This window comes from Equus asinus, chromosome 20 (genome assembly GCF_041296235.1).
Source record: "Equus asinus isolate D_3611 breed Donkey chromosome 20, EquAss-T2T_v2, whole genome shotgun sequence".
NCBI lineage: Eukaryota > Metazoa > Chordata > Mammalia > Perissodactyla > Equidae > Equus > Equus asinus.
Genome location: NC_091809.1, coordinates 67,395,234 through 67,417,380, shown reverse-complemented (window position 1 = coordinate 67,417,380; position 22,147 = coordinate 67,395,234). Strand labels below are relative to the sequence as shown.

At 44.1% G+C, this 22,147-nt stretch overlaps 1 protein-coding gene across 50 annotated transcripts in view; it reads right to left on the bottom strand.

Moving 5' to 3' along the window:
* Positions 1-22,147, bottom strand: part of LOC106827516 (uncharacterized PE-PGRS family protein PE_PGRS54-like) — a 61,242-nt gene that overhangs the window by 15,523 nt on the left and 23,572 nt on the right. For 28 of the 50 annotated variants that reach the window (XR_011495735.1, XR_011495736.1, XR_011495748.1 and 25 more), the window contains one exon: positions 6,668-6,744. Coding sequence is in view for 5 of the 50 variants with exons in the window: in XM_070490459.1 (XP_070346560.1) it covers positions 6,668-6,744 (77 nt within the window). In the remaining 45 variants the exon portion in view is untranslated. Of the gene's footprint in view, positions 1-6,667; positions 6,745-20,172; positions 20,224-20,618; positions 20,717-22,147 lie in introns of all 50 variants that reach the window. The other 22 variants (XR_011495762.1, XR_011495734.1, XR_011495746.1 and 19 more) reach the window with 3 other exon arrangements.

Below are 22,147 nucleotides of genomic sequence, written 5' to 3'. Positions count from 1 at the left end.
AGGCCTTGACTGCTGCCAAAATGCAAATATTCTGCAAAAGGCAGGCAGTCAACTAAGCTGCTATCAAATATTTGCACATTGGCGTGTCAGCGTTCTCTGGAGTCTCCGAAGGGTCGATTTTGGGAAAGGAGAATGACCTCATCAGACAATGAACTCAGGCTGTGGAAGTTGAGTTTGTCACCAAAAAAGTGATAAATATTTGATCTTTAATTTAAATGCCGTCTTTTTTGTTGAACCATAAGCTGGTTTACCAAACTGAACAGTCCATGGGGATGGTTTGGGCAAAGGGCACAGAACAAGACGGCTTTGGAGCCCTGAAGACAAGGTTTACTGATTTTGCCAGTAGCCCATCTGCAGGCTGCACGTAGTCCCCCAGGTCAGCAGCAAGCTGGTCCCCACAGATGGCTGTGGGCCACTGCTGACTGAGGCAAATCCAGTCACCTAAAGAGGGTGGGGTCTCCAAGGCACCTTCAACCCCTCCTTCCCTGTCTACCGCACCCCACTCCTGTCTAATAGCTTACCAGGGGCTGATTATTGTGCTTCTGCACTGACTAGATTCTGTACCCACCCCAGCTATAAATGAAATAAATATGGCACAGACAGGCCCACGCACCCCAGCCTGCACGGTCTCCCCGCCATCGCTGACATCCCTCACCGTCTCTCACCAGACATCTTCCTGCCTCCAACCTCCTGATTCCCCAATCTCCAGACAGGATGGTTTTACTGAAACCAAAGTCTGATCTTAGTCCTCTAACTGAAAAGCCCTCAGTGGCCCCCAGTGCAGGCCTGGCCTGGTCTTCTATGTGCCGTGCGTGAGCCCAGCCCTGGCCTACATCACATCAAGCTGTTGGACTTCTGCTCCTCTGCACGTCATGGCAGAACAAGCCAACATGTGCCAACACCCAAGTCTTCTCATCTTGGCCCGATTTACATACTCTCGCCACTGAGAAAACTTCCCCTTACTCAAAATTAGTTGCCCTTTTGCCTACAGTTATGCCTTTAAAATAGCCCTCCTTCCGTTCTGCCTTTTTAAAAAGTTAATCATTTTTTGTCCACTGCCCCCACCAGGGTTTAGTATTTGCTGCATGATACAAGCCTGTTCCTCTTACTATCATTACCCAAGCCTGAAGTCTGGGGGTTTTCCTGGACACCTCCCCTCTCCCCCATTCCCTACATCAAATTGTTCCTCAAATCTTACTAGTCCCTTATCCTAAACATCTCTCAAACATATCCCCACTTCTCCTTCCTCACTACCACCAGGTCAGGCCCTCATCCTCGTATGAGGATTTCTGCAACAGCCTCCCACCCTGTGTTCCTCTGCCTTACCTTCCACTTTCTCAAGCCCTAGATAACAGACATTTCTAAATCCTTCTAAAATCACTGCCAGCGGAGGTAAGGCAAAGGATGCTACAACTTGCCGATCCCACACACTTCCCCCTTATCAGCGAAAAATAATATGGTAATAATCATGAGGAATCACTGTAGAAACAAATGCAGGAGATGTACACACCTTCTTTAGCAAAGGCATATGGATGATTCATTTCAACCTCACATAAGTTTTAAAGTCTAGTTGCTGGAAACTCATAAGTTGCTGGTATAAATATGTATCACTTCACACTTCAAGGTTACCGACCAACCAAATCATCCTAAACTCATAACGAGAAAGCCAAGTTAACAGTAATTTATAATCAAACATCTAGATTCCTAAGCAACTAAAAATCGTCACAAATTCAAGATGCTGAATTTGTGACATCTTGTAACAGTGCTGCTGTTGCACTGTTAAAATGGAATAGAATGGAAAGCACTCCCAATGGAATATGAAATAGAGTCATCGATATACTCCAGCAGGGCACTAATTTAACACCAATCACATTTCAGTAACTTTTAATAACGTCTTTGTGATTACTGGCAGATAGCCTGTTGCCATACCTTAAGCTTGGAAGTCTGTGGAATTTTGAGTCCCACACCTACAGGAACTGATAAAAGGGCTTGTGCGTCTGATTTGGACACTGCCATTCAGGAGAAGCCTTAGAAGTAGAGACCAAGCCTACACAATCCCCACTGTAAAGGGCAGATCTGATCCAGTAACTCCCTAGAGTACATTCCACTGCTCCATCTGGCCCTGCCCACCCTTCAGCCCCCCACCCCACCCCGTGCCTTCAACGGCAGCGGCCGCAGCAGTCCTTTGGCACAGCATGCTGTGCCGACCTCCCGGGCCTCACATGTGCAGCTGTCTGAAACGCCCTTGGCCACCTCTTTTCTCCCAGTCATCATTCCACTTGACAAACTCCTCCATCTCTGGAGTCACACACTCTTGAAAGCATGTCATGACTTTTCTGTCCCCAAGGTGAGTGAAGGGCTCATCTCTATGCTCCCATGACACCTGGTAACAAACTCCATCATGGCACTCATCACACCATATTCAGGTCACCCTGTCTGGTATTCCCATCACAGTCTTTGCTTGTAACACATCAGGGTGCTCCATCAAACTGGCACCATAAAAAACTTCAAATTCAACATCACAGAAAAGTTCTCTTAATTTGAGGCCATAGTAAACCAAAAATAAAGCTAGAATTTCAGTATTCCCATTAATTACCTTGAATGGATGGCCAGGGGAAAATAGAAAGTGCTACTCAACTAAGATAATCCCTTTTCAGGTGTGTGTTTGTGTATGCATAGTTCCACAAACACACACAAATGTAAAGTTCAAGAACAAGGTAAGGAAAACATCTAGGTTTCAGGATAGGAAAAATATGCTTAAAAAGGAAAGCTGGGGTCAGGCCCAGTGGCCTGGTGGTTAAGTTTGGCATGCTCTGCTTCAACGACCTGGGTTCAGTTCCTAGGCACAGACCTACACCACGCATCAGGGGCCATGCTGTGGTGGCAGCTCACATACAAAAAAAAAGGGAAGACTGGCAACAGATGTTAGCTCAAGGCAAATCTTCCTCAGCAAAAACATTAAAAAATAAAAAGGAAAGCTGTGTACTAATAGTTTTTTTCTTTTCCCCCCTGTAGAATGTGAGTCTTTTCTTCTACCAGCCGAAACCAAGTTTCATTTATGATTTCCTGAACTAAAATTTTGTTGCACATTTTTATAACAAAATATTTGGTAGGGGGACTGCTTGAGGATTAGCATGGGTATAACTGATTATACATTGGTTTACTTATGAAGGTTCCAAATGAAATGGTGGTCCACCTCTGTGTTCTAGGGGTTGATATTCTGGGGTCTGGAGGAACAACTCACTTCCTGTACCATTTCCCAGAACACAATATCCATTCTAAGCACACCTTTGAGAGCCTGACAGTTATTTTATTGCAGTTGGAAAATCAAAGTCATTGCAATCTCCCAAGGAAGTCAAGAGTGAAAGAGAAAAGTGTCTCACAAACTACTTCAACATGATGTCCACAATGCTGTGGATCTCTTGCCAGGTCTGAGGCTCAGACCATGCAGTCCTCTCCATGGTCCATGCTGGGTTCATGGGATTCATCCAGTTGCAGAAGGAGGTCATTGACAGGTTCGAGCAAGAGAGTGAAATGATGTGACAACTATTTTTAAAGACCACTCTGTATCCAAAGTGATGTGCAGAATGGAGGGGAAGTGGAAGCAGGGCAACCAGTCCAAAGGCCTTTGCAGTAACCTAGGCAAACAGCGGTGTCACGGACTTGGGAGATGAAGGCGGGAGAGCAGTAGATGAACTCAAGATCTACTTTAGGAGAAGCATTGTTAGGGCCTGGTGATTTGGAGGAAGAGAAAGGTGAGTGTTAGACGACTTCCCAGTTTCTGGCTTGAAAAAGTGAGTTAACAACTGTGCGCCTAATGAGATGGCAGACAGGGAGGTCTGGAAAGGGACTGTGGTAGATGGAGACCAAGAGTTAAAATTTGGACCCATTAAGCTTGAGGTGCCCTGAGATATCCAAGTTTGCTAACTGCTAGAAAAGGTATAAAAAATGCTACGGGGCACGGAGGAGTCGGGTGGTGTGACAGACACCTGGGGTTGGCCTCACTGGTGACCCTTCCAGGCCTCCTCTGGGGGTGCTTGCATGTCCTGTCACTGTGCCAGCTCAAGGTGGGGTGTAGCACATGAGCTTATGGGGCCAAACTCGGTCAGGACACATGCAGGCTGCTTCTAGAATGACCCTCAGTAGTAACGCAGATACCAGCTTTGGGGCTAAGAAAACAGTAACTTTTACAGTAAAAGGATTTGCATCACATCACAACTGGAAGAAAAGTATGTAGCCTGATATTTTCTCTAATTACAAGCATCAGAATAGGTTTGCTGATTTCTTGATACTGATGTTTTCAAGGAGTCCCAGGAGAAGGGTCTTGGTATCTGGCCCTGAGCCCTGACAGTTACACCCTGTTTGGGGATTCTGGGTTACAATCTCCCCGAGGAAACATGTTAACCTAAAGTGGTATCAGATGCAGAGGAAGGTCTCTCTCCCAAAAAAAAGACCAGAGGAGGTGGCCTATTTTAGGAAAACAATGACTCACTGAAAACCTCCTCTAAGTTAATATGCCTCCTTCTGGACTAGAACCTGGTTTCCTATCACGATGGGTCTGCTTTCCAATTCCCCCATCAAAGGACAAATCAAAATGTCATTTGACAATCTGCTTCCTAATTAAAAGTTGAGCCACTTTTTAAAAAAATCACATTTAACTAAACAATTCCACATGGCAATAAAGCTCCATTCTGTGCTGCCTTGACTGATAGAACCATTTACAACTATTTAAAGGAGGAGGGAGGGAAAGAACATCATTAGACACAGCTAGATTAGGCTGATCAAACCCCTGTTGGTGTCTTCCAGCTTACTCATAGAGTAAGACAGGGCAGCATTAATGCAAGCTAATTAAATTTCCTGCATTTCAATAAGCACTGACAAAAATCAAATGTACAAGACTGACTGCAAGTTCTCGGAGGAAGACATCTGCTTTCAAAAAAGCTGCCTGGCTGGGCAGGGGCAGAACACCAGGGTCAGACTGCCTCTCTCAACAGAAGGCCAAGGCTCCCCTCCCTGGAAGGAACCCTGGGGCGTGGGGGGGACACAGAGCCCCCAGGGTTTGTGACGGCAGCAGTGGCTTCCAAGGGGAAGAACCAAAATGGCACAGGGGAGAAAAAAACCAAACTCTACTCACGTTGGCTATGTGACCTCACGCAAGACACCTTACTGCTCTGAGCCTGTTTCCGGACTGAAAATGAGAAGTTACCATCTGCCCCTGCTTGTTTCCCAGGATTGGCAAGAGAAGAAAATCTAGCAACATGTGTAGATGCTCCCTGTAGAAGGGGGAGAACTCTACAAACATGAGAAAGAACCGCTGGGACTGTTAGGGACGAAAGGCTGGGACAAGGCCTCCAAGAGGACTTTGCTGGGACCAATAAAACTGGGAAATTTAGTAAGGAACTTCTTTGGGATGTTCAGCAGGCACAGTAAACAGTGTGAGAAAAGGAAGCTGCTGAGTCACTCATTTAAAGCAACAAGGTTTAGAGCAGGGAGGTGGGTTAAGATGCAATTTCTGTTGACTGAAGCAGTTCAGCAGATCCTACAGATAAAGGATCCAGCAGACAGGAGGGGCCACAACCACTGTGTGACCAAAACCCCACCTTGCGCAACCCCTATTCGACACCAGCCACAGGCAGGCAGAGGCAGGCTGGAAGCCATGCTCCCACAGTCAGTGTTTTCCTGACCTGCCTGTCACCTCCTTCCCTTCCAGCTTCTGGATTATTGCTCTTAACATGGGCCCAAATAGTCCATGAAAAAGAAAAATCAGATAAAAAAGCTTTGCTATTAGCTTCATTTCACCCACAGCCAAAACACAAAGGACAACCAGAGAAGATTAGCAATTTCTGATGAATGCTGGCAGAACAGAATCAACTTGAGAAAGATTGATTTATAGCACAAGCCCTGTGAGGGTGGAGTGGTGGAGCTACAGAATGAATCCACACAGGAGCTGACCTCTAGTTGGGGAGGCTGATTCACTGTTCATTCATTTATGGAGCATCTACTATGTCTCAGGCATAATTCAGATATGCCCTTGAGGAGATCATTGGGGAAAACACACAAACACACAACTACAGCCATGCATCACTTAACGATGGGGATGTGTTCTGAGAAACACATCACTACACGATTTTGTCATTGTGCAAACATCATAGAGTGTACTTACACAAACCTAGATGGCATAGCCTACTAGATACCTAGGCTTCATGGTACTAATCTTACGGGACCACCATCATATATGAGGTTCATCGTTGACTAAAACGTTAGCGGCACGTGACTATAATCAAGTGTGGAAATACGAGGATGGGGGGCGACACAGAGAAGGAGCCCCTACACTCGATACAGGCATGGGAGAGCAGTGGCCAAAGTAGGGGCACAAATGATAAGGTAGAGCCCATAAGGATACATGTCAGTAAGAAGGAGATAGTATTATGGGGGTTCAAAAGCAGGAGAAATCACTGCCAGCCAGGAGGGAATCAAAAGGCTTCGTTTCCAGGGAAGTAGCATTGGATAAAGGCTGAAGGAGGGATGAGCAGGACTTGGCCAGGCAGAGAGGAGGAGTAAAACATGAGATACAGACCTGGGTATGTGTGAGGAACGATAGGGACAGAAATCCATCCCCAAACAGCCTCTTATAAGAGAATGTTAGTAGACATTTACTTCTCTTTACCTTTTCTTCAACTTCAAGAATGGCTCTTTCAATAGTTTCAGCAAAGTGACTTCCAGTAAAGGTGACTTGAGTTATTCCTGTTGAGAAATCAGAAGAGGTATAATAGGTTTGAGGGGCTACCCCTCAACAGACCCCTTTTTTGGACACCCCCCCAAGTCCATGCTGAGAGGGCAGTCACATGGTCCCCCTCCCCCAAGTGACTGGCTAGGGGATAGACACTTGTCACTGTCAGCCACAGTGCCTCCCTCCCTCCCTTCTTCCTTCACTAGAGAATAAAGACGTGCACTTAGGCAGGCAGTGGTGAGCCCTGATCCAGAGAAACAGACAGACACAAACACACCACACGCACACGCACGCATACACGCACGCACACACACACAGAGGAGATGAGCAGGACAGTGCCACCCCTGCGGTAGAGGGGCCTTCCCACTCTGGCTCCCAACAGACTGGTCAAGCTTTGCTCCCTCCATTCCTGAGATTCCTACAACAAACCCTCTGCTAACTTAAGCTGGCGTGGGAGCGTTTCTGTTCCTTGCAACCAAAAATCACTGATTTAAGAATAAGAGATCCAGGGTTGGGACTAGAAAAGCAAACAAAAGTAGAGGGTAAAGAAATAGAGGCTTCAGAAACAAAGCCTTGGTAAAAATAAAAGAAAGTGACCCAGGCCTCTGAACTACTGCCCCATAATATCTGAGAGAAGAAGAGAGAGATGTGTGAGACCAAGAGAACAGACCCCACAAATAATTCATAAAATCCCAGCGGTATTAAACATTAAGATGGAGGCCCGGATCCTGGGGAAAGAGGTTCTTAATATGGGCATTATCTATAACAAAACAAAATAAGAATTTCATTGAAAATACAAAGGTGGGAGACTGAAAAGTGTCTATAGCAAGCAAGGAATAATTGAGTAACCACAATGCCTATCATTACTAAAATAAGAAGTGTAATAACCCAAAGGTAAGTCTTGATTTGCTAGGCTGCCCTTTTATTTTTTGTTTTAAACAATAAACATTTTATTTACTCACGGTTCGGTGGGTTGGCAATTAGTGCTGGGCTCAGCCAGGTGGTTTTTGGTCTGATCATGCCTGGTTTACTTATGTGGCTAAAGTCATCTGGTGGCTCAGATGGGCTTAGCTCTTATGCTAGTTATGCTGGTGACTAGTTGTTTGTGATAACTTTACAGTCTATTTTAATAAATGTGAACATTTTTTCCCTGAGATCTTCAAAGATTTATGCCTACCACCCCCTTGCCATACTTTTTCCATTGGTTCTTGAGTTGGTCAACCATGAACTCACCTACTGTAGGGCTTCAAGAATCTAAGCTCTTCTAGTCCCCTCTACTAGGGAGCAAGGATTTTGGTGTTTAGAGATTAAGGTGTGTAAACGGGAGGGGTGGGAGGCAGGGATGGAAAGGAGAAAGTCCTTCAGGGGGCCCTGAGTGCCAAGTTGGATGGACTTTATTCAAGCAATGTAAGAGTCAAGAAGACTGCAATCTAATCCCATCTTCTCTAAGAGATAATTACCATTCAGAAATTTAGAAAGTTAAAATTGGGCTGCAGAGGGAAAATAGGACCCAAACTACAAAGACTGAAGCAGTCAGCTGGAAACTAAGTTGACAGCAAGCCATGACCTTTACCCTCGACAGGGTCCTTGGCCTACTGCTGTTGGCTCATTAGCTGCAGCAAAGTTTTTACAAGTTTCCCCTGGCTTCTGGCCAGCTCAGTGTTCCAGGGCTCACTGGAGCATCAGCTTTCACAGCAGGGTACAGGATAGTGACAGGGACACTAGTTGGCCTGCAGAACAGGCCGAAGGGCAGCTCTCCTGTCCACTCACCCCAGACCTGGCCCCTGGGAGGCTGGTGCCACATCCTCTATCCATTCCAAGCAGTAGAAGCACCTGAACTCTGACCCAGTCCTACCACATCCTCTCTGAGCCCCAGTTTCCTCATCCATAAAAGGAGGGAGATTAGACCAGTGAGACTCAAACGGTAGTCTACAAACTGTTGCCATCCACCAACTCTTTGCTGTTGGTTCACAATGAGATATGTATAGAAATTAAGAGAAGCTTAGAAGCTTTTATAGTATGTGATATTGCTACACTGCCACGCAATGGAACTGTCTTATTGAACAGAACATCGACTGGTGTATGAGTTTCCTGGGGCTGCCATAACAAATTACCACAAAATAGTGGTGTAAAAACAAAAATTTATTCTTTCACAGTCCTGGGGCCAGAAGCCCGAAATCAAGGTGTGGGCAGGGCCACACTCCCTCCACAAGCTCTAGGAAAGAATCTGCTCCTAGCCTTTTCCAGCCTCTGGTAGCTGTCAGCATGCCTTGGCTTACGGACACATCACTCCACTTCACTGCCTCCTCCTCTGTATGTGCGTTTCACATCTCCCTCTTGCTCTCTCTCATAAGGACAGTTATGATAGCATTTAGAGCCCACCTGGATAATCCAAGATATCTCCTCGTCTCAAAATCCTCAACTTAATCACATCTACAAAGACCCTTTTTCCAAATAAGGTAACGTTTATAGGTTCCAGGGATTTGGATATGCACGTGTCTTTGGGTTAACATTTAGCCCACTACAAGCGGTTTCAGTATTGCTGAATTCACATGTGACTAGTTATGTATGACGTGTACTGTACACTCATATCAATTCAATGGTGTTGGGGAAAACACCAACCACTCTGTCTTTCACCACAGATGGTCTGAACCATCCACAGCAGTGGACTAGATGACCTCTGAAGTAGGACCCTTTGAGCAGACACACTCTGGACCCCTGCTCTTCCTCTACAGAGGCCTGGGCTGGGTAAGACCAGAGAGCAATGGGCAACCCCCAGGAAAGGAAAGGAGGCTAGCAGGTGGCAGGGGTGCAAAGAGCAGCTGCAGACTGTTCCCTCAGCTCTTCCCAGGGCTGCTCTCCCACCTCATCTGGCAAGCAGTGCATGAGCTGCGCCCTCCCCACCCCATCGTCCTGCCCCTCACACGGCTTTAGTTGTAAGGTGATTAAATTGATCTGTGTTCTGATCAAGTGTGCCTCCCTCACCCCAGCAAATGTTCTGAGTTTTCAATGTCCAAGTTTGAGGACAGAAACAAAACTGTCTTATGAAAATCCTTGTGTGCCTAGCACTGTCTGCTAGGAACATATCCTCTCCCCTCATACCCCTCCCTGTAACCACAGAAATACTCAGGGAGTTTCCAGACTTCACAACAGAATGGAGAAGGCACTTGGAGACTTGACAAACCAAGGATTTCATTTCTCATTAGAAGTTTTCTTGCCTTGAATACTCCTTGCTATAAAGGAACCACTATGTTGAGTCCCTCTGGTATGCTACATTTCAGCCTTAAAGGGCAGACCATGTCAAAATACCTGAGAATATTTAAAATGATGACACCTGATGCAGGTATGGCCACAGTAAAATGGGCACATCCATCATTCAACTACTGGTAGGAGTGTAACAGGCACAGTCTTTCTCGAAAGCAATTTGGGGAATTCTTATTAAGTGGTTAAAAATCATACACACCCTTTGACTTTGTAATTCCATTTTCAGAACTCTATGCTAGGGAATAAATCTGAAATGGAGACAAAACTTAATGCTCAAAGGTACCCATGACAGCATTATATATGAGATTAAAATATTGGAAATAAACTTAATAGCCAACAAAAGGAAATGATTAAATAAATTATGACAGATTCATAAATAAAGTTTTATGCAGCCATTAAAATTACATTTTATGAAGAATTTCTAATAAAAATAACAACTACAATAATAACAGCTAATCCTTACATAGGCCAGACACCATCCCAAGCTTATTAGGTGCTTTACATATGTTAACTCTTCCACTCCTTACAGGGACTCAAGGAGGTAGGTAGTTATTATCCCCACTTTACAGATAAGAAAACAGAGGCACCAAGAGTTAAGACATTTGCCCAAGGTTATTCTGCTGGTAAGAGATGGCACTGGGATTTCCGCCCATACGGACTGGCTCCTAAATCCATGCTCTTAAACCCCATGGGAGGCTAAACAATGGGCCCAAAGATATCAGGTCCTAACCCTGGAACCTGTAAATGTTACCATATATAGAAAAGGGGTCTCTGCTGACATGATTAAGATAAGAATCTTAAGATGAAGAGATATCCTCAGTTATCTCGGTGGGCCCTAGATGACATCACGAGTGTCCTCATAAGAGGGGCAGAGGGACATTTTACACACACACACACACACAAATGAGAAAGCCATGTGCAAACAGAGGCGGTTATTGAAGTGATGGGGCCACATGCCAAGGAATGCCAGCAGCCACCAGAAGCTGGGAGGGGTAAGAAACGGACTCTCCCTAGGGCTCTAGAGGGAGCACAGTCCTGCCTATATCTTGATTTGGACTTCTGGCCTCCAGAAGGGTGAGAGAATACATCTCTGTTGTTTTAAACCACCCAGTTTGTGGAAATTTATTTCAGCCACCACAGGAAACTAATACAAGCTCCTACACTGTACTGCTCTCAATGTAAGAGAAAATATTCATATGCTAAACAGAAAAAGTAGAAATCAAAATTTATACCCACTAAGCTTAATTATGCATATAAAAATGCATAAAAATACAACAAAATGTTTTGTAGTGATTATCTCTGAATACTAGAGTTATGGGTAATTTTCAGCATTATGCCTTTTGATATTTTTCCAAATTTCTACAATTAGTGTGAATTACTTTCACAAAGAAAAGAAAATTATTTTTTAAAAAATTAGCAACTCATGATATTTCTGCAGCTCTAACTCAATCACAAAAATTAGAAATCAAGAGGACCAAAACTCCCTGGGAATTTTCTTAATTCAGTCTCGGAGTAACACCTGAAAAATTCTCCAAGCAACTCCACTCAACCCTGGGCCGCTCTAAAGCCTATTCGTTTTCAGACTCTGGCAGGAACATGACGTGGCCAAAGAAGTTTCAGGCTTTGAAATAAGGAGGTACTCTGAGCTTGTGAATGTTTTCCTGTCTACCTATCCATACACTGGATGGGGACACATAATGGGAGATTTTTATGCATTCCCAGAGCTCACCTAACCCAAAGTCATGCAGGTCACATGCCAAGAACCAAAAGCACTGGTTAATCAAGCTGTAAATGTTTGATTTCTCTGTAGGTGACTTCGACGAATGAAACACCAAATGAAAAACTGGCTTTATCTTCTTACCAAAGTCCTGACTCCAAGGCTACTGTGTTGCAACATCCTCCTGCTATCATCTGTCCAGGCAGACAGAAGACCAAAGGCCGATATTACTATAACAACATCACGTCCTCTGATTATTTATTCACATAAAGAGTATACTAACATATTCCCCAATGTGTGGGCTGTACTGGATCAAAATAGAGTGTGTTTTTCTGTTTTCTGTTTTGTTTTGCATGGAGGAGAAGGGGAGAGTCACTGGTTCCCTCCAAAATGGGCCAGGTCAGAGCAGAGGGGCACGAAAAGCCTGTTAGATGGTTTTATTCAGTCCACTTTGTACAGCACAGTGAGTCTGGGCACTGGGGTGATGAGACCACTGTACGGGCTTTGTCCTTTAGTCCCAGATTTTTCTAAGCAAATTTATTCATTCTTTGTTCAGCCAATCAATATATACAAGCACCTACTACGTGCCAGGGACTAAAAGGAAGTTGGCTCACATTTTAAAAGACCCTATCTCCAACTTGCTATTCTCCTTGATAATATGGTTGGGCAAATGGCCCACCATCTTTACTAATCTTCATCAGTCATGTAGATCACAGAGATACCAGCAGTGACAAAGTATTGACAGTAACACCTAAACAGACCTGGCAGAGCTTTGAAAATGGGGGGCGGGGGAAAGTACTGTGTACCTTCCTACATACCATTCACATAACACTTGTAATTTGGGGTGATCGGTTGATGAATACTTGAATTTCCCACTTAACCGTCTACTCCATACAAATAGTGTACTCACATTTTTCCCCAAGTCTGTCTTTTTTGCTTGCCATTGTATCCCGAAATCTACTAGTGTCTATTTGACCTTAGAGGGACCCATTAAATTTGAGGTATAATTAATGCATGAATGAACATATGTAGTCAATTTTCTCCTCTGTAAAAATAGCAAAGCCAGGCTACATGATTACTTCCCACAGAAAATTCCAACAAACCTAATCCTATGAGATATGCTAAGAAAAGAAGGTTCATAAGTTACTCAATTTGGGAAATACAACATTGTGCAGTCATTTATTCCCCTTAAAGATTCACAATGCACGTTACACAATAAAGGATATGGGAAATCCTCCAGTTAAAAATCTGTTTGAGCATTTCCAAATCTAGTTAACCACAGATGCCCTTTCATGCTTAACTTTTACTGACATCACAGAGAACCAATGTCCTAAGGAAACCCTGGGAAAATACTAACCCAAACTCTTCATTAGTTCAAAAAACATTTGCTAAGCTCTTACAGTAATGATATGATGATGATGATGAAGATAGCTAACGTTTAATGAGTCAACATTTAAAAGGCACAGTACTTGGTGCTACTGCCACCAAGATAAACATGAAAGCTGGCTCACGTCTACAGTCTACTGGAAGGGACCAGTGTACACAGGATTTACAAAGTGTGGTCCAAAACCCTTCCTGAGGGTCCTGCAAGGTCGGAGCTATCTTCAACTGTGGACATTTGCACTGATGGTGCAAAAGCAATGGTGGGTAAAACTGCTGGTGCGTCAGCAAGAACCGAGGCAGTGGCATGTGACTGTATTAGTAGTCACTGTATTCTCCACCATCACCCATTCACGGTTTAGAAAGGAAAAAAAAAAGTCAATTTCACCTAAGAGCGTCCTTGATGAAGCAGTAAAATAAATTAATTTTATTAACTATCGACCCTTGAGTACACATCTTTTTTAACATCCCACGTGACAAAACGGTAAGCACTCATAACGCACTTCTGCTGAAGCCAAAGTATGATGGTTGTCGGGAAGAAAAAGCATTATGTGACTGAGCTGCAAGCTGAATTAGCCACTCTTTTGCCTGGAACACCATTTTTATTTGAAAGAATGACTGACATAAAAAGTAGAGTTATTCAGATTTGGGTATTTGTAGACATTTTCTCAAAAATGAAGAAAGTGAGCTTGTTATTTCAAGGAAAATTACAGTATTTGTTGCTTAAAAAAAAAATTTGAGCTTTCAAGCAAAAATTAAAATTTTGGAAAACTTGCACCTGTCCCTGTGAGCTTCAGTGCATCCCAATACTTAAAGACCTTACAGACGAGCGTGGTAGTGACATTAACAAATGTGGTATTTTCCAGATGACTAATGCACGATGTTACAAAATGATGCATAAAAGATCCTTTCAAAGTGCAAGATAAACCAAGAGATTTTAATATAACAGAGTATGAAAAGTTCACTGACATGGTTCTAGATTCCATGCTCTAACAAACTTTTAAGAAACTACCACTTGTCAAGCTCTGATGTCGTTTCGAAGGCTATCCACAATTAACGGAGAAGGTTATTAAAATACTCCTCCCTACAACTACGTATCTGTGTAACGCTGTATTTTCTTTATACGGTTCAACCAACACAGAATGCTTGCAAAAGCACTAATGAGAAGTCAGCTGTCTGACAGTAAGGAGATCTGGAAAAAAGTAAAACAACGCCACTCTTCTCATTAAATTATTTTGTTTTGGAAATACTTATTTTTCACTTAAAATGTTACGTAATCATGTAATGGATTTATTGGTGCTATATTTAAACTAACTTAGTACGTATTTTTACATCTTCAACTTCTAATATAGTAAATATTGCTAGATAAAATCCACATAGTTAAATGTGCTTTGGGGAATCTCACTAAGTATTAAGAATTTTAAAGGGGTCCTGAAATGAAAAGTTTGAGAACTGCTGTTCTAGTGTAGGGGGGAGCAGGGAGTCGTGGCAGCTGAGGTGAGGGTGAGGAGACAGCAGGAAGAGGGCCCCCAGTGGTCTCCCACACTGTGATGAGGTCTTCAGAACTGATCGTACAAGAGCCAACGAAGGGTGAAGAACACCAAAATGATTTGGACAGAGTTGCCTTTTAGAAAGAGCAAGGACACCATAAAGGTGCCTTCTGCTCCATAAACATATGATTCTAAAAACAGGTCAGTGTGATGGGAAGTCAAACTGTAGGGCACTGAACGTCCTTTATTACAATCTAAAAAATGAAATACAAATTTCTATGAAAGAGCAGGAGGAGAAAAATATTAACATTTAATGATGGAAGGGAAAGAAGCGGGGTCTTGCAAAAGAGACTGGCAACTAAATGAAATTCTGCAAAATGAGAGAAATCATCAGTAACAAAGTGCAGGGCTTTAAACATCTAAAGATGCAAAAATCAAGATGCATTTCAGGCAAGTCTGGAAAATAAAAATAAAGGAGCCAGCAAAGAGCAATAAACTGCAACAGTAAAGAGGGAAAATGGATGCAGCCCAGAGGAGACAAATAGAAGCATTTAGAAATAAAAAGAAGTCGGAGGAGAGGAAAACGGCTCCTATTTCCAGAGTATGCACACCATCCAATTGGCACGCACTCCACCCTGGGCGGGGAACAGATGGAGCAGGAAGCACCTCCAGAGCAAACGAGACTCCTGCAGAGTCCACCATGGGAACAGAACCCTGGGCTGGGACAACCAGACCTCCTGAGCAAGCGTCTCTCCCAGGAAAGGCTGGATTACACCAATCAAGAACACAGACCATACAGAAGAGACAAAGGTCAACTAGTAAAACTTGCTTTCAAGGAGCTTACAGTCATTATTTTCTAAGTCAAAAAACCCATAACAGGGTAGTTGTAACTAAAATGATAGCAGTGTCCTAAAAGAACTCAACTGGAAGACCTTTGCAAGTTCTCGAACTTACTGGGCCTCACTTTCCTCTTCTGCAAAATGGGGAGTCCACCAACTACTTCACAAAGTTAGTGGGAGGAGATAATGCCTCACGGACACTCTGAACACACATCCGGCATGTGGCAGATGCTTAATGAACGAAAGCTGTAATTATTGCCATAGTTAAGATTTCAGGGCCAAAGTGGAATTGAGCGTTGTCACTGCACTAATCTAGGCCAGAAAGCTTCCCAAGGTCAAACGGCAAGGTTTTAAAAATCACCACTATGTGAACACAGAGAAGGAATTTGAATGGTTTGGCCCTGGGGCTACATGTGCTCTATAGAGGAGAGAACTGCCCTTGACCTTGGTTGGGCCTGATACCTCTGGTCTAAAGGGCCTCTCCCCGAGAGCAGTAAGCAACACAAACGGACACTGTCAAGCACAAGGAGACCCAAGTAAGAAGGCAGAAAAAACCAAACCACCACCTTCCTGAACAGCCAACACTGCTATGTCCTATACCTTTCACACACAGTTTATCTCCCCTGATTGTCATGATCAGCCCAGATGAAGGTGGGTATGCTATCATCACCCCCATTTTACAGACCAGGAAGCTGTCTTATGGCTGAATTGCCAAGAAGTGGTGCAGCTAGGGCCTCTATCTCTTGATGTGGGGTCCAGGACCCTTTTACTAGACCATTCCCAAAGGGATCTGCGGGCCCCCCCCAACAGATGCAGGCCAGTAGCTCTTCATCAGGGTCGAGTGTACATTGAGAATCCACTGGATTAAAAGATAACCACAAAAATACAAATGACAATACACTCAAAAGATTTTGACCCATCTACAGAAATAAACATGGCCAATTAAAGAAATGCTTTCTAGAAAGGTCAGATAGGAAGAAAAGCAGAGAGTTAGGAAGATTTTGACAGAGATAGTCAACTCAGCCAAAGATGAGACTCCTGCCATTCCTCACCATCCACAGCTAACAACACCCAGTAGCATTCATTGATTGACACGCCAAGCACTGCTCTCAGGGCTGGAGATACCATCCAGCCTATGTGCCCCCGCCTCCAGACAGTTATCGTGGATGTAGCAAGTGCTGTGAACTTGCAGTCCAGGGTACCATGGGGCAGGTCACAAAAAGCCTAACTAAGCCTAAGAGGTCATGGGAGCATATGCAGAGGCATGGAGAGTCTCAAAGCCTTCGAGATGAGAAGAGCTGCGAGGCTCAAGAGGCCAGCAAAGACAAGGCTGCAGCACAGGCCTTGTGGCCACACAGACTGCACACACTTGTAGGAGCGTGGGACCTTGCTATACGGGAGAAGCATCATCCAATTTGCTTTGTAAAAGGTTACTGTGGCTGCAGCTTAGAGACCAGGGCTGGGGGAGTCGGGGGGCGAATAAAAGTGAAGGTATGGATGGCTGTCAAACAGAAACATCTTTTTTTCCACAACTTGCAGAATAAGAAAGACACTTTGCTTTGCAACCCAGTACGTACACATATGCACACGCCCACACCCACAGTCTGAGAGGCAAGCTATTAGCCTGGGCTGGAACCCTGGCTTTCTGTGTAACCCTGGACCAGTTTCTCAACTTCCCTGAGCCTCAGTTTCCTCATTTGTAAAACAGGGATAATAATAAAGGCACCTATTCCATAGGTCATGATGGGGGATAAATAAGTCAATATATGTAAAGCCCTTAGCAATGTTTCCCTTTTTCTGTAAAACTATTATTGTATACAAATGCAAGTTTCACAAAATAAAACTCCACCTCACTACACACACTCCACTCTAATGTTTTCCATTCTACTTCTTTTTTTAATGCTGGGAAGGATCCTCTAAATTAATTTCAGAACCCAGTAACCTGGGTCCTGACCTACAGTTGGAGACATGGCTTGGACATGGGTGATGGCAATGGAGGAGAGAAGTAGGAGGAGATAGAATTGATAGGACTTGGTGAAAAATCAGACGTAGGGGCGAGAGAGTTAAAGGGACTCTCAGGCCTCTGTGTCGACGATGGTGCCATTTTTGAGATGGTGATCCCAAGAAGGAGAGGTATGAGTTGTGGGAGGAGAGGAAGAGATCAGACTCTTCAGCCTAGACTTTCTCTTTCCATCTAGACTTCCTGCCTGGAGGGGGACACAAAAGGAACCTTCACTTAAACACTTTACCATGCAGGGAACCATGTAGAGAGAGTTCCCATCAGATCTGTAGCTACTAATAAAGAATGCATACTTCCAGACCATGTTCAGGGAGGTGGACGGCCTTCATGAACCAAGCACAGCAGCAAGTGGCTGATGGAGGACTCAGGGATTTGGGGCTCCTGCCAAATGTCTTTCCTTATCCAACCAACATAAAGCACTAATCAGATTTAATTAGAGTCCGTCTGCCCATCTGTTTCCTCTACTACGTGAGCAGCTTGAGGCAGGGACCACCCTGTCTCATCAATCTTTCTATTCCCCAGGCCTCCGGAGCACGCTGCCCTGCTGCCGCCTGTAGTAGGTGCTCAACAAACATCTGCTGAATGGTCGGCCACGATTCAACATGATAAAACTCCCAAAAAGGCCAGTTATGGCACAGAAAACTAAAATAAGGGAGAGCAAATGGGAGGGAGGGAGAAAGAATCTGCTAGGAGAATTCTGATCATTTAAGGGTGTGGGCCAACAAGAGGCCAGCTGTTCACAGAGAAAAGAAGTCTGCAGAAAATGTGATACTCTGGAATGAGCAATGGGTACCGATCTTCACCATAATGACCAGAAACACTAAACAGGTCTGGGATGGAATCAGGAAGACAAAGGAAAAATAAAACAGGAAAAATGAGGCATACTGTGTATATATCATTTGGCCTCTTCCAAAGATCACCCTACAAGTTTAATTCTTTATCTCACTTCCCTTGCTACATTTTTCCATCAGCTCTAGGCCTTCTCTGGGATGCCTCCCTGTTTCCAATCCTCTGCCATCCTGCAAAGCCCAGCTGCCTTGTATGTTACCTATTTTTTCTATACGTACATGACTTATTCCCCCAATAGACAGGATTGGTGTTACACACCTTCTTAACCAACCCACTCCCAGCCCCTGCACAAACCAGGCACCCATTAGTAGTTGATTAATTGATTTCTATAGTGATTAATTGATTTTGGCATTAAATACCAAATTCAGATTCATAATTTCTAGTCCTACCTCCTTTAGTTGCAACTGTTACTAACGCTATCATTTTTAATAGTAACAGCTGCATTTATTTAGCACCTGCCACATATAAGACACAGCTAAGGACTCTAAATACATCATCTCCCGTAATCCTCAATCTACAGGGTTGGGATTGTTACTCTCATTTAACAGATGACAAGATTGAGGCTCAAGACAACATAGTTTAGTAAGTGGCAAGGCTGGGATTCAAACCCAAGGCTACGTAACTCCAAAGCCTACTAAACATGCAAACGCTCTAAAATTTTAGCACTATCTTCCCTGGCACAGAAGCGCAGAAAACAGCCCATCTGATATGGCATCCGTACTTGATGCTCACCAAGACATACTCAGAGCTCAACTCAGAGAATGCTCTTCTTAGACTCGAAAAGGCCATAATTTATCAAGACTCATTCATTCATTCCCTACAAATACATAGGTCAGATCAAGCTTATTTTAACTCTGTGATTAAAAAATTGGGATGCACTAATGGCATCAGTTTTTTCTGAAAGAATGTTTAACAAACTAAGAAACCAACAGAGTTCAAAACAGTCAAATCATTAGTGTCAGGTAGTTAAAACAATTCCGAAACTTCTAACAGCCTCCCGATCCCCTATGTTTCAATCCCTCCCAAAGCTTTCACATCCATTATTTCATTTGATCAACTCAGTAACTGAGGCGATTACTGTTACCCTGTTGTACGCATGAGGAAAAAATGAGACTAAGAGAAGTTCAGTGAGTCGCTGAAGGTCACAATGTCTATTACTGAGGACCCTTAGTTATAAGTGAATAAACAAAAACCTCCCATTAGCCCAGGCGAAAAAGAAACTTCACTATAAGGAAGAAGAGTCAGGCAGCTGGGGACTGCTAGACGAACACATTCCCTCTCTCTGCTTCTCTCTGCCTGCAGCTTCCATCTACCCCACGGCAGGCCAGATTACTCCTCCAGACAGGAATCAGGGCCCCCAGAGGTCCAGATCCCCATTTCTCCAGCCTCATCACCTCAGAGGAAAAGGTTCTTGGGCCTCAAGTTCAAAACTTCGGGGAGATGGGCTTGAAATGATGTCGGCTATACCTCTCTGCTCTCCCCAGCCCTATGCTGGGTGGTAGGATGATGAGAACAACAGGACAGACAGCATTTTCCCCAAAGACATCATCTCTCCATCAAATCTTCATCCCTCTCCACAGTCTAACATCCACCTCCCTTAAAATCTTTAAGGCTGAGGAGTCCAAAAGGGGTAAAACCAGTTCTATGCTTTTCCTTTCTAATTTCCACATAGGAGGCTGCCTCATATTCACTTTGGTACAGGAAACCCATGTACTGGTAGCTCTTTAGAAAAAAGAGAGAGAAAGCCCCATTTTAACATCTTATTACCTGGCTGCAATTACTACCTTGGACCCTCTAAGCCTCATAATAAATTCTTTCCTTTTACTTAAAAAAAAAATTTCAAAGGTCCACCTACAGCACAGGGCACGGATCAGGATACACACCTGGCAGGCCCCAAGAGCAGCAGTTCTCCAGAAGAAGGGGGGGTGCCAGTTCTGAAAGATGGAACAGGGCCAGGCAGATTAAATAATAATAATAAATGGAAATCCTGTACCTACAACTGCTAAGCCACTGTCCTTCAGACCCCAAGTCCGGTGAGCTTTCTTCTTTCTACACCACAGCTGACATTACTTGGGCACCAAATTGTGAAGCAACAACAGTAAAGGACAGCGAGTACATAACACGGCACTGAGTGTGCAGTCAAGATGTTTAGTGCAAACAGAATTAGAAGAGAGAGAGATCAATGGACCCATTTACATCCAAGTAATATCCTAAAATTAGAGCTCTCCACGCCAAAATTTTGTGTTGAGAAGGAAAAAAACTGTATTTCTTCACCCATGAAAGTCAGACAAGCCTTCCTTGCCTCCCCATCTCCCCTCTGCCCCCTTACAGCTGAGCGATGGGAGCCTCCTTAGGTCCAGGTCTTCTTAGTCCTCGCCTCAGCTGGAGGGTTCATCCAGGCCCAGGGGACAATGAGAGACCCTTCTTCTGAAGAAGAAAGCAGGAATCAGAAACACAAAACCAAGTCTACAAAGAGGAACCCAGGAGCTCAGAGTGTGCTTGGTGCTCAGGGTGAGCCTACCCAAGCATGAGGAAGCAGGGGGCAGGGAAGGGAAGCGGGCAGGGACACGCACCCCACCGCTGCCTGGTTAAGACTGCCACAGTTCACTCGGGGCTTTTGTAAATTTCTTCTTCATCTAATCAAACATGCCTAGAGCCCTCACTACCTGCCAGGCATCATTCTAAGTGCTTTACAAATATTCTTTGTTTCAGCCAGTAGAAGTCGGTTTGCACTGGCTTCACTGGCTGTACGTGCTAATGGTAACTTCTAAAAGCAATCTAGAAAACAGGAGTTTTTGATCCTTTTCTCAAAGGTCTAACCTAAACCTAGATGGCTGAAATCAACCCCCATTGTTCTAGTTCCAGCATTTTGTTCTCTCCCTGAGTCCACTCCATTCTCTCCTTCCTCAGACCAGAGATAAAGGGTAACATTTATTACGCACTGACAGTGAGCCAAGCACTGTCTATCCATCATCTCAGCTGATTCCCACAGCAATCCCATAAGGTAGGGCCTACTTTTAAGCTCTCTTGACGGTAGAGAGAACAGTCTGCAAAAGGGAGGGAACTCGCCAGGCTAACCTTCCCGAGGGCGGCATGGAATGGTGAGGCTAGACCCCGGGCTGGCAGGCAGCACGCTCCCTGCTTGTGCCCACATTAAAGTGCCTTGGTGGAGAGCGACTCACCTATGGTGTCACTGGAAAAGCCACCCTTGGCAAGAACACATACAGGCTGCCCCTTCGAATTTTTTTTACTTGAGGTGAAATTTCACATAACATAAATTAACCATTTTAAAGTGTTCAACTCAGAGGCATTTAGGATGTTCACAAGGCTGTGCAACTCCCACCTCTATCTAGTTCCAAAACATTTCCATCACCCCACAAGATAACTCGTACCATTAAGTGGTCAAACCCCACTCCCCCCCCGTAGCCTGGCAACCGCACATTTGCTTCTGTCTCCAGATTTACCTACTCTGGATATTGCATACAAATGGAATCATACAATATGTGACCTTTTGCGTTTGGCTTATTTCACCTATAGCATCATGTTTTCGAGCTTTTTCCACATTGTGGCATATATCTGTACTTCATTCCTTCTTATGGCTGAAAAATACTCCACTGTATAGATAGGCCACATTTGGTTTATCCATTCACCCACTGATGGACATTCGGGTTGTTTCCATTTGGGTATTGTGAACGGCGCTGCTATGAACACTTGTGTACAAGGATCTGAGGCCCTGTTTTCAATTCTTTCACATATATACTTACAATGGAATTGCTGGGTCCTATGGTAATTCTATGTTTAACTTTTTGAAGAACCCTTTAAAATATTTTAAAAATAGGAAATTCTACAAAGAAAACT